The sequence below is a fragment of the Petaurus breviceps genome, unplaced genomic scaffold (assembly GCF_028583685.1).
Source record: "Petaurus breviceps papuanus isolate PSGF00001 unplaced genomic scaffold, PetGlider_PUasm1.0 490, whole genome shotgun sequence".
NCBI classification, from domain to species: Eukaryota; Metazoa; Chordata; class Mammalia; order Diprotodontia; family Petauridae; genus Petaurus; species Petaurus breviceps.
Window position 1 is genome coordinate 12592675 of NW_027186352.1, and position 13553 is coordinate 12606227.

The 13553-nt window shown below is 41.0% G+C and overlaps 1 protein-coding gene across 2 annotated transcripts in view; it reads right to left on the bottom strand.

The window, feature by feature from the left end:
• Window positions 1–361: 361 nt before the first annotated feature.
• The window catches only part of LOC138172069 (lipase member J-like), a 123466-nt gene continuing 110274 nt past the window's right edge, over window positions 362–13553 (bottom strand). For both annotated transcript variants that reach the window (XM_069101664.1, XM_069101663.1), the window contains exons 6-10: window positions 11961–12100; window positions 9407–9553; window positions 6577–6648; window positions 5519–5596; window positions 362–729 (exon numbers count right to left, since the gene is read on the bottom strand). In XM_069101664.1, coding sequence (XP_068957765.1) covers window positions 496–729; window positions 5519–5596; window positions 6577–6648; window positions 9407–9553; window positions 11961–12100 — 671 coding nt within the window. In that variant the 3' untranslated portion in view covers window positions 362–495. The remainder of the gene's footprint in view (window positions 730–5518; window positions 5597–6576; window positions 6649–9406; window positions 9554–11960; window positions 12101–13553) is intronic.

The following is a 13553-nucleotide window of genomic DNA, read 5'->3' on the forward strand; positions in this document are numbered from 1 at the left end:
ATCTATCTATCTATCTATCTATCTATCTATCTATCTATCTATCTATCATCTATCTATCTATCTCTATTATCTATCTACCTATACATACATATACACTTATATATACATACACATATACACACAGACATATGTCTATTTATACATATATTTCCTTCAACTACCCCAAATCTGATAGGGTCCCATATGTTACCAATATTATCTTTCCATGTAGAAATGTAAATACTTCAAGTTTAATAATTCCCTTATGATTTCTTTCTTTACACTTCTTTCAGTAGCATAAAAATTTGGGGAACATTTGAGTTCCCCACTACTGTGAACACAGCATTGTTGTTAGGAATCAGAATGTGAACGATGACACAGGTGAGGATCAACATTATTTATTTCTGTCAGGGTATTTAAATGAAGAATCCCTACAAGAGACCCAACATGGAGGACAAAATAAACTCAAGCCCCAAATCTCAGAAAAGGAAAGCGATTTCACCAGCAATATCATCTTTATGGGGTTTCTTTGATCATCTTAATTATTTCATAGTAAATTTTTTGTGGGGCATTAACACCCAAAACAAAATCCAAATGATTGTATGTAGGCAGAATCTTGTGGAAAATCATCTCGGGGATTTGGGGGATTGCATTGGAGACATCTTTTGGGTCAGCCAAAAAATCGCTGAGACCACTCCACAACGCAGTTGGCACTTTCATCGTTGATAGGTTGTAGGCTGGAGGAATCCTCTGTATGGACACAAAAGAGGACAAGAGTCTTCACAGAGAGCCCAATTCAATGTCCTATCACCATTGGAGGGCAGTCAATTCTTTATATGATTTTTAAAAGTGCTTTACATATTTCTACCTTTTTGCTAAATGAGATTATCAGAACCAAAAAGCTATAAGAGATGGTTTGGTTTAACTTTATCATTATTGTTATTTTCTAAAGAAAATATCATTATGATAGGTACCAGAGAAACACATAATTTCTTGGTTAGGAATCATTAATTCAAACAAAATACATAAATGGATTTTAAAAATATATATATGTATATTCATGTAAAAAGTATATATTCATATACAGGAAACACATTTGTGTATATAAGATATTAATAATATATATTCATTCATTTGTATATGAATTTCATCTCTGACTCTGTCTCTATATCTGAAAATCATTCTCCTCCCTCCCCATGCTAAAATCTAAGTAAGGGTAGGATTTGGCCCACACCCCAGAAGAACAAATCATCTTTTTTTTTAGCCTGGTCACTAGATCGATGGCTAGAGGGTTGTTCTAGACTCAGGGGATTTATATCTTGGCCAGGTATTGGGTGGAGTTTTCATGCCATCTCCATGAACAAGATAGATACTTGCACCCTAAAGGATGCTAATAATGAGGTGGTTCTGTTGCTATTTCAATGATCATCAGCGAAGAATATGGAGGGTGGTGCAATTTGAGGAGGCAGAAAGAGGTTGGGTTTGGAAGCCAGAAGACCTGGTTTGCTGTTTACTATTTGTGTTATCTAAGACAAATCACTTATCCTCTCTCTCGGCCTCAGTTTCTACAACTGAAGACGGAAGATATTAGCCTAGATGACCTCTAAGGTTTTCTATATCCCTTAATCTGTAAGCTCAGCTGGAATGTGTCCCATTAGATAGACTAAGAAGACATGAATCAATGAAGTATTTACTCAATGTGTCAGACATTGTAATGTCATTCCTGGGTAGCGTTCCCTAAAATATAAAATCATAGAGCTTTATAGCTAGAAGAAATATTAGAGATCACCATGTGGGATTCTCAACCTGGGGTTTCTGAATGTGTTGTTTTTCCTAATATTTGGACCTCTGTATTTCAATATAATTAATCTCCTTTGTAAATCTAGGTATCTTGACAACCACCTACAATACATGGAAGATATGACTCTAAACAAATTTTAAAGCTATAGAACCCAAAAAGTGACAGAGAGAAACAAATCTTCTGCTGAAGGCAGCCTGGCAGGCCAACAGAAAAGGTCTATCATGCCAAGCTGGGAGCTGAGAGCAGTTCCATGAGCCTCGAAGTTATCGCCCTGGAGTGGTCCAGACCAGCCAAAGCAGACTTCAGGAGGGTGACTCACCAGCATCTGTAGTGTTTCCAGACTTCTTAACCCATAGATGCCAAAGAGAAAGTAAAAGGTCAGGGGGAATTCTGTTGGAACTGGGGGACAGAAAAGTGTGGTCCGGCCCCTACCCCTGGGGTGAGAGGTTGGGGAGATGCAGAGGATGTAGCTGATGCCATGTGGCTGCTTCAGGAGCTCCTGTCCTGCAGATTGTAAAGGGACCAATTGACCATTCAGAGGGTAATCGCGCTTGCTTTGACCTGCTTGGATCTGCATCACGGTCTTGGGAGGTGGTCCTCCCAAGATATGTGAGGAGGAGATATGTGGGCAGTGTGCTAGAGATTGGAGTGTCTCTAGAGAGGGTGCCCTTCTCAAACCTCTGACAACATTTATGAAAACCCAAGCAATTTGGGACAAAGCTCTCCACTCTAGAAGCAGAGTTCTACCATGGCAAAGAGCTCAAAAGCCAAATAATTGATTGGCTGGCAAGATGAGCAAGCAGACGAAGCACAAGCATATCATAGAATCTCTTTTGGGGGGACAAAAAGGATCAAATCATGAAATCATAAGAAGTCAACAAAGGCAAAATTACTGCATCACAAGATTCCAAGAAAAATATGAATTGGTTACAGGCTATGGAGAAGCTCAAAAAGGATTTTGAAAATCAAATAAGAGAAGTGGAGGAGAAATTGGGAAGAGAAATGAGAATGATGCAAGAAAATCAGGAAAAGAAAATCAACAGCCTGCTAAAGGAGACCTCCCCCCAAATACTGAAGAAAATAACACCTTAAAAATAGACTAACTCACCCATATGTATGAAAATATTTATAGCAGCTCTTTTTGTGGTGGTAAAGAATTGGAAGTTAAGGGGATGCCCATAGATTTAGGAATGGCTAAAGAAGTTGTGGTATATGAATGTAATGGAATACTATTGTGCTATAAGAAATGAGGCGCAGATGGACTTCATATTTACCTGGAGAGGCTTATACCAACTGATGCTGAGTGAGAAGAGCAGAACCAAGAGAAATTTGTACACAATTACAGACACAACATATGTGTGACAACCAGCTTTGATAAACTGGACTCTTCTCAGCAATGTAGGGCTATAAGTCAACTCCAAAAGACTCATGATGAGTAGAGATGTCTACATTCAGAGAAAGAACTAGAATGAACAGAGTTTGAATGCAGAGTGAAGCCAACTACCTGCTCACTGTCTTTTTCTCATTTGGTTTTGTCTCCTCTTTCCCATTGCTCATTCCATCTGATACAATCCTTCTTTATAACCTGACTCATGTCTAATGTGAAAGCACTTGCAGATCCTATACTTGATTGATACCACCATGGGTGGGGGGGGGGGAAGGGAGCGAGGGGGAGAAAATTTGAAACTCAAGGAATTGTAGAATTGAATCTTGTAAACTCAAAGTAAACAAATTAATAAAGACCAAAGAATTTTTTAAAATAGACTAACTCAAATAGCCAAAGAGGCTCAAAACGCCAAAGAGGAGAAGAATGCCTTAAAAAGCCGAATTGTCCAAATGGAAAAGGAAGCAGCCAGGAAGAAAACAATTTGAGTATTGTGGAAACACAATCAGGATAACACAAGACCTAGCAGCTTCTACATTAAGGTATTGAAGGGCTTGGAATATGATATTAGAGAGGTCAATGGAGCTAGGATTAAAACTAAGAATCACCTAACCAGCAAAACTGAGTATAATGCTTCTGGGGAAATATGGTCATTCAATGAAATAGAGGACTTTCTTTTTTTTTTTTTAGCAATTGGGATTAAGTAACTTGCTCAGGTTACACAGCCAGTTATTTCTGGGTGTGGTGGTAAGTATGTGAGCTCAGATTTGATCCCAGGTCATCCCGACTCTGGGGCCGGTGCTCTTACTCACTGAGCCACCTGGCCACCCTAAAGACTTTCAAATATAAGAAACAAGATAATCATGAGAAGATAAACAGGAAAAAGAAATCATAAGGAACTTATTAAAGTTGAACTATTTACATTCATACATGGAAAAACAATAATTGTAACTCATGAGACTTTTCTCAGCATGAGGTTAGTTCAAGGGAATATATATGTGTGTGTGTATATATATGTATATAAATACATATGTGAGTGTTTGTATGTGTGTACATGTATACATAGACAGAGGGCACAGGATAAGTTGAAGAGGAAGGGATGATATCTAAAAAATAAAATTAAGAGATGAGAGAGGAATATAAAGAGAGGAGAAAGGGAGAGATAGAATAGGGTAAATTATCTCATATAAAAGAAGCAAGAGAAAACTGTTACAATGGAGGGGAAGAACAGGAGGGTGAAAGGGAATGGATCAAACCTACTCTCATTGAATTTAGCTTAAGGAGTGAATACACATTCAATTGGGTATCTTATCCTACAAGAAAGTAGGGGAGAAGGGGATAAGAGAGGAGATGATAGAAGGAAGGGCAGATTGGGGGACAGGGTAGTTAGAAGCACACACTTTTGAAAAGAAACAGAATCAAAGTAGAAAATAGAATAAGTGGGGGGTGGGATAGGATGGAGGGAAATATAATTAGTCTTTTACAACATATCTACTATGGAAACATTTTGTGTAACTACAACTTATATTGAATTGCTTATCTTCCCAGTGGGGGTGAGTGAGGAGGGAAGAAGGGGGAAAATCTGGAAATCAAAGTTTTCAAAACAAATGTTATTTTTTTAAAATTTTTTACATGCAATAAGATATACAGGCACTGGAGGATAGAAATACATCTTGACTTACTAGAAAGTTAGAGTCGGTTTAGGAGATGATAGAAGAGAGAGCAGATTTGGGAAAGTCTGGCTATTTTGGGGTGGGGGTAGGGGGAAGATGGGGAGAAAAATTTTAACTCATAATCTTGTAGAAATGAATGTTGAAAACCAAAAATAAGCAAAAAAAATCAATCAAATTTTTTTTTACAATCTAGGTATTTCATGTTATGCATGTCTGTCAGTCCCATAAGGATTTATTAAGCATTTACCATGTGTCAGGTACTGCACTAAATGTTGGGATTCAAAGAAAGGCCAAAACCCAGTGCCAGCCCTCAAGGAGCTCACATTCTCATGGGAGAAACAAAACAACTATGTACAAAGACACAAGAGAAATGGATATAATATCTGAGGGAGACCTAGGAAAGCCTTCTTATAGAAGGGGAGATGTCTGAAAAGGAACCCATAAGGTTTCCCAAAATGCTCAAGGAGTTCATGACACAAAGGATGGTTAAAAATCCTTGATCTATACCAACTCTTTTATTCTATAGATGAAGAAACAGAGACAGTGAGATGCCAAGTGACTTGTCCATGGTCACAGAGCTAGTTAGTACCTAGAGTCAGAATTAGAAATCAAGGCTCCTGATTGTCTTCACTAATTGATTCTTTAAAAAGAAAGGGTTACATTTTTAAAAAAGAAAATTACCTGATTGTAGTGGGCTAAGTTCTCTTCGGGATTCCCCCAGTCATAGGCTTGGAGTATTGGTTCAATTTCATGGTAACTCTAAAATTCAAATAAGAAAAAGGGACAAGCACATGAATTGGAAACAATGTGCATCCTTGAGTCCAACAGACTGAAAATCCACTGTGTCCAACTTAGCTTAAAGAAAATGAACATATATTATTATTTCTGCTCAAATGAAAATAGAAGATAGAGGAATATATCTTATAATTTTACTCAAGACTAGAGTCAGAAACGGTGGCATGGTTGGGGGAGATCTTTAAGCTTCTGGTCCTTCCCTGGTGCACTGAGAAAGTCAAGAGTGTGTTACCTGAGAATAGACAGGGTGCCTATAGCTCAAGGCCCCTCAGATGCCTGCTGGCCTTTTGATACTTTCCTGTGGACCCCTTAGAGTTAGGTCATCTCTAGGAAATCAGATCTGCCCTTCTTGGGCATGGAGGGGGCAGGTGAAATGCAAAAATGGAATTTTTCCTGGGAAGCTTCAAACTGGGCAGCCTTTCCTTTGAGATTCCATTCTAGCTCAGGGTATCTGCAGAGGGAACAGATAGCTTCCTGGTAATATGGAGAAGACATGGAGTTCAGGGGTAGGTGGAAAGGGCAATCAATGCCACTCCTGAGTTACTTTGGGAACTGTAGCCCAGTCTATTACTGTTCATGGAATAACTTGTGTCAAGGATCCCTGAGGTGTGCTGGAGATGTGAAGTATCCTCTAGATATAAAAGATAAAAATGCAAGAGAAGCAAGTCAGTTACAATAAGCTTATTTTCATACACAGAAAAGTCTAGCCAAGTAATCTGAAGGTGAAGCTTGTTACAAGGACAAGGGACCAAGCATACAGGGCTTTCCCCGGGACCAACTGCATAAAGCTGAGGTCTCCATTCAGGCACAGAAGACATTTTCAGGGCCCAAGACTTGGTGATTAGGTTGTTTTTCCAAACTTGGTGAAAACTTTTCAAGGAGAGCATGGAAAGAAGGACAAAGACTGATAACTTGGGATTTCTGAAACATTGAAGAAATGGTACCTGGTGGAGATGGAGGATATTCTGGACCGATGTTCCCGCTGGGTTATGTGCCACATATACGTCAATTCGACTCTAGGAGGAAAAAACAAGAACTTATTTTCTGTCCAAAGTTCATTTGGAGGCTCATGACAGCATGAAGGCTCAAAAGTAGAGTTCAATGTTGGGCAGATTCTGGCATGCTGGAAAGGTCTGAAGACCAGTCCTGGCAAGAGGCTGGACTTCTTTCTGAGGACCAGTCTGGCTAAGTCTAGAGAGGCTCACTGTCATTTGCCTGGCCATTTGATCATAAATTCTGCAGCCAAAGCCATCCATGAAAGCAAAAAAAAAATGTCTCCTGGGCAAGAAGAAATGACTCTGAAGGAAAGAAAATAAGTAAAGCACAGAGACAAGACTATGCCTGTTCTGAACACAGCACAAAGTGTCTGAAGGAAATAAGGAGTTTTAGAGGCACTAAGGACTGAGCCCTTAAGGGAACTGAATAATGGGAAGATAATAAAGGCATGGAAAAAAAATTACAAAGAATATTATAAAAAAAGGAAGGCAAGCAAGAAATTATCAATTATGCCCAACACATATCCCTATTCTTACATATATACAAAAATCTCACTTTCTGAGAGCAGTAGAAGGGAAGAGAATGTATCTTTTATAAGTGATATTCAACAGTAGATAATATATTTACGCTAAACAAATTACATTATGTAGAGGAAACAAAATTTCATAGTTTGGGTTTGTTGTATATAAAACAATTTTTCACATAAGAGAAAAAAAGTAGACATCAATCAGGTGTTCTTAAACTATTTTTTGCATCACAGGCCCCTTGAGCAACCTGTGAAGCCAAGGGATCCCTCCTCAGAATCATGTTTTTAATGTATATAATAACTTTGTAGGATTATAAGGAAACCAAAGTTTAGTGGAATATAAAGATGTGATTTTTCCCCATCTAAGTGAATGGACTCCTTGAAGTCTAGCCCCATCCTCCTAAGGGACCTTGCCTTGAAGAATCTCTTGCAACAAGATGTCTCCCCACCCTATATAAAAAGCAAACAAAATTCTTTGAAAGCCATACAGAGAGGGATCATTTTCTTTGAAGATCCTCAGCAAGTTCTGAGCACAGTTCCAATCCAAGACAGATTCTCTGTGCAGGACTGTGAGGTCTCTAGATGTTCCTTCATAGGTAGTGGAGAAGATGAGAAGACTCAGCATTTTATTGGTTTATAGATCTCCAAAAAGAGGAAACCTCTCTACAAATTTAAGCGGGCACCTTCTCAGCAGTTCATAGTCTTAGACAGTTTCCTAGAGACTGATAAACACAAACTTGATCAGCTGATAAATGTCAGCTGAAACAGCACAGTGTAAACCGAAATGGGTCAAGAACCTGTTAAGAAACATAGAGTCGGGGAGGCTAGGTGGCACTGGATCTGAGTTCAAATCCAGCTTCAAAAACGTAACACTTACTAGCCATGTGAACTTGGGTGAGTCACTTGACCACAATTGCCCTGCCTTCCCCTATCCACAAAGAAACATAGAATCAATTGTCCATTTCCAAACGATAGAAGGTAGAATGGGGAGGCAATAAAAGGAAAAGAAGAATCAGGAAGATGGCCCTAAGGACACATTCCATCAGATCCCTGCTCTTGAAGAGAGAGTGTGGAATGCTAGAAAACTCACTGGGTTTGTCATTCTAGACCTGAAGTTAGGATTTCACCTGGCCGACGTTCAAAGGCTGTGTAATTGTGAGTTATTCTTCCTCCAGATGCCTCTTCCCTTTAGCTAAACACCCAGTTTCTGCCTCTCCACCTTGAGAATAAACATTGGGATGGAGGAGAGGCTTTTAGCAGGAACATATCCTGCAAGGAGCCCTTGGGGAGTTTCATTCCAAGGCTTAGGGAAGTAAACATCGGGCAGTTACACAGCGAAAATAGAGCATCAGAACCAGGTGTGGTTTGCTTTGGGTTTGGGTTCCTCCTGCTGCCTCCTTACAGAATGCTTGGGGCCGGGCCAGGGAGGTCGAGGACACAGTCTCTGCTTAGCTTTTCTTCTCTCTCAGGTTCTTTTGCATCCCATGCCAGAAGGATGGAGGCCCGGAAGTGCTAATTTCCACATTGGTTAGTGGGGGTTCTCACTTAGGACCCCAAGGAATGGATTTGGAGAGCTCAGGATTCTCATAAGGGTTAGACCTACAAGGTCTAATGACCCAGCACAATATACTTCAATCCAACCAGACACCAGTGAGTTAACAAAAGGAATGTCAACTTGAGGGTACTGTGCCCGGCTTTTGTTGGGCTCCTCTTTGCTTTGGTGCTGCTGGTTGTAGTTGGTAGGATGGTCACTGCATCCCAGAAGATGGAAGCAAAGACAAGCAGGAGGTGGGAGACATGAAGCCCAAGGGATGGTAAGAGGAAGAAACTCAGCAGTTATGAGGTTTGCAAATAATACCCCAAAGTGACAGCATGATGCTCAACAGAGAGTGGAGATGGCAGGCCAAGCAGAAAAAGAACAAAGGACTGAGGGATGGCATCAGCAGAGGACACTGGAGGACTTACAGCATCAGAGGCATGAGGTATCCCAGCATTATATACATTGCTGGCTACTATTTAGTTTGTGGAGAGATGAGGCATAGACCAGGAGGGCTCATGGCTGAGAAGGAAGTCTTGTGCACCACTCTGGGTTTAACCATTTAGTGGAGAAAAGTTTCTGGAGGTGCCTGTGGCCTTCAGAAGAGCTGATTGGATAGGGTTTTGAAGAGAAAACTGAAATAAGTTAGCATCACTTTGATGTTCAGTGTGACAGGTCACTAAGAGTTGAGAAAAGGAAGAGGGAACCCTCATACCGTGTTTAAGTTTTCTAAATCAAACCCAAATGTAAGGAATAAAATGTTGTCACAGGCAACATCAATTATTTCATTGTCACATCCGTTAGTGGCCAGAACCTCGTTGAAGGCAGTGTCAGGAAGAAAGTCCTTGTCACCCAGTAAAACCTGAGGAAAAACACAAACACGGGAGCCACTGAAATTCAGATAGACCAATACAACAAGCCACAGCATCCCAGCCCCACTACCATATGAAACACCATGCCCACTGCGGCCATTCTTGCTTGCATTGGTAAGATACATAATATTTAGGCCCCTTAGCATTATGGCCCATGAGATCCAAGAATCTGAGTCTCAGAGTTTGGCAGAAACTGAGAGGGGCTAAAAAGCCCATGACAATGTCCCTCCAAAGTGACCTTTCAGTCCTGGACTGAAGTGTTGAAAGATGGGGGACAGCAATAAAGGAATAACCATTAAGGGATGTATCTTCTCTGTGCCAGGTGCTATGCTAAGACCTCTTTATAAATATTATCTCATTTGATCCTCAGAGATCAGTGAGTCCTGAGAGATCAGTGCTATTTATTACTGTCCACAATGTACACATGGGGAAATTGGGGGAGATAAGAAAAAGGTTAAGTGCGCCAAGGTTACATAGGTAATAAGGGTTGAGACAGGGTTGGAACAAAGGTAGCTATTATTATCATCATTAATCCACCATCATCTCCCTCTGACACCATGCTACTCCTCCTATCAAGTCCACTTTTGCCTCCTAATGTCAAGAAAACTAAATCTAACCTTCCTTCCAAATGACAGAATCTCAGATACTCAAAGGCAGCTGTCATTCTCCCATAGTACCCTGATTCTTCTCTTCTCCAAGACAAATAATCTCAGTCCTTTAACTCAAACCCATTTGACATATCTCCAGGCTCTTTTATACTTGGATGTTGTCATTTGGACATCTCATTTCCTATGGGCTACATTCAGTTTGGAGGACAGTTTTGTGGCAGTTTGAAGAGTTCCATGCCTGGAGTCAGGAAGACCTGACTACAAATACATCCTCAAACACCTACTAACTTTTTGACGGTAGGAAAGACCCTTAACCCTGCTTGGCTCAGTTTCCTCATCTGTAAAATGAGCTACAGAAGGAAATAATGAACTGCTCTAATATCTTTGCAAGAATACCCCAAATGACATCACTAAGACAGACATGACTAAACTCCACAACAACAATGAAACTCACTTTGAACTTCTTGGAATTCTCCATCATGCCCCCCAGTAGACTCATCATTGGGAAATTTCATCATCTGGCAAGATCAAGTCAGCCCTGGTATTCCCAACCCATCAGTACACTCTGACCCTCTGGTTATAGGGTAGAGCAACAAACTCTTCGATTTCAGGTGAGGGGACTGGGTAGACATCTCCTCAGACATCTCTTCATTTCACTCCAGGCTGAGCCCATGTTGGACTCCTCTGATTACTCCACCACACCCCAATCATGGTGGAAGGGGGGAGGTACCATTTTCTCACTTTCAGCTTTCTTTCATTTGTTCTCTTCCCCTGTTATTCTGCAAGTTGCCTGAGGATATGGACTGTTTTCCCTTTTCTGTTTACATCCCCAATGTTTATCACAGTGCCTGACACATGGAAGCCCTAATAAAAGTTTACTGACTCTAAGGGAAGGCAGTTTGTATACATATAAATATGCAGAACCATGTTTGCAGAAAGGATAGCATCCAGGACTGAGCTCATGCTTTCATTGCTCTGGCAACTCCCTGGAGAAGGAAACTTTCTACCAATGGAGGTTGGCCCTTTCCTCAAGCTTACAGGACTGGAGTGCTGCCCACTTCTCTGAGTGCATCAGTGACTTGCTCAATATCCCCCAGGCAGTATGTGTTAGAGACAGGACATGAACCCAAGATTTCCTGGTTTCATGGCCAGCTCTCTTCCGCTGTGCCACATTGCCTATAGCTACACATACACAGTATATACAATAAGCATAAAAAATGAATAGAAGGTCATGGAAGGGGGAGGAGGCCCTGGAGGTTGAGGGAACCAGGGAAGGTCTTATGTTAGCAGGAGGGTTTGAAGGAAACACAGAATTGAAGTCAGCTCAGATATTGGGGATGGCTAGAGCTAAACCTGATTAGACTATAATTAGCTGAAGGAAAGAGGGGAAGATGACTCATTATTTAGTTCTTGCCCTCACCTGACACAAAGAGATTGTTCCAGTCCAGTTTTCCCATTTTAAAGAGTAGGAAATCAAAGCCCAGAGAAGAACAACTGATCATTATTTATACAAGTACTGAGTCTCAGAGCCCTTATAAAGGAACGAATCAGATAATTTTAATCCTAAAGTTCCTTCTGATTTTGCGATTTTTTCCATTCTGAGACAGTAGAATGGTCTAGATTCTTATGTAAAAAGGAACACCTTTTCCCCCATTTCTTGTTACTGGACTGCTTGTGGAGCTGTGTTTGGGTTCACTCATTGTGAGAGTCACACGGATATCACCATTGCCTATGCTCTACTTCTCCACTCATCTGCTGTTCACTTCCAGTTTGCAAGGAATATACATACCTTTAGCGATGTTATGGGCAGCTCCAAAAGCAGTACCAGTGGGAGACTTTCTATGTGCTGAATGTAAAAGACTGGAGCTAAGGCAAAAAAAACTTTGACTTCCTCAGCCAGCTTGGGTAAGGTAGAGAATGCTATAAAACCTAAAAGACAACAGGATACTTGTTCAAAGTAGGTTAACTCTTAAGTGCCCCCTCATTCTGACCAAGGACCCTGTAAGACTGTCAACCACGAGTGTTTAGCACCTTGGACAACAACCATAGAAATCACACTGACCCTGCTCCAAGGGAGAATAACTGAGTTCAAGAATCTCCAGGTTGGACCTCAGAGGTCATCTAGCCTCAGCCACCCTGCACCACCATCTGACAAATGAGCAGCAACTTTCTCACTGACCATATGTCCTGTCTCTTTTTCTTCAACTCACTGGATCTTAGTTTGTGCCAGTATAAATAAAGATCTGGTCAATTCAGTCAACTCAGTCTAAAGAACATAAATTAAGATTGTTTTAAAGTAACCTTGGGGTATTTTAAAAGCAAAATATTAAGTGAAAAGAAGTGAGAGGACATCTAGTGGGTGCAGTGGACAGCATGCTGAGCCTGGAGTCCCACAGTTGTTGATATTGAGTTCTTTCAGTTCTGTCTGCCTCCCTGTGACCTTATTTGGAATTTTCTTGGCAAAGGTACTAAACCAGTTTGCCATTTCCATTTCCAATTAATTTTAGAGATGAAGTAACTGACACAGACAGGGTTAAGTGACTTGACCAGGATCATACAAGCTAGTAAGGGTCTGGGACCAGATTTGAACTCAGGTCCTCCTGACTCCAAGGCTGGTGTTCCATCCACTGCACCACTTAACTTCTTAACCCAGGGACAGGTGGCCATGTTGGGAGTTGGGGTTGGACATTTTTGAATTCACTTTCTTCTCATTTGAAATGAAGTCAGTGATACTGTTCTAATGACTCACCCTAGTAAACTATATCTGATCTCAGAGTCACTAGACTGGTAAATCAGAGAAATTCTGTCGATACTACCCATGTAGGTGTGATAGTAATGGCAATTAAAGATTCCCCTGTATTGGCTTGGTTTTCAAACTGATTGTGTTAAAACCCAGAGCTTGTTAATCCCACCTGTGGGATGGACTTGTTGATGTGAAAAGAAAGTCCTGAACTGGGAGGAGCTGGTGACGTAGATTTGGAGAGACAAGAGAGAGGTGGAAGATCTTTTTGGAAGCAGCACCTCGTGGAGAGAGAGAGACTAAGAGAATTGCTGGTGGCCGCTTTGAATTGCCCTGGACTTTTGAGACCTGCCCCCTGAGCTGCCAAGGACTGAGGAGACATGGCTGTTTTGCTGGTACTTTGTCAGTCTGTTTTGATGTTATTTTGCCAGATTTGTCCACTGGTGAAAGACAGTCCTTTTGTTGAAGAAGTCCTGGAACCTGGCTGTTCACTAAGAAGCCCTGAGACTGTCCTGCAGACAGAGAGTGAATACTGTCCACTGGTGAAGGACAGTGCTGTTGTTGCAGGGGTCTGGAGACTGTCCTGCAGACAGAATGAATACTGTCCACTGGTGAAGGACAGTGCTGTTGTTGCAGGGGTCT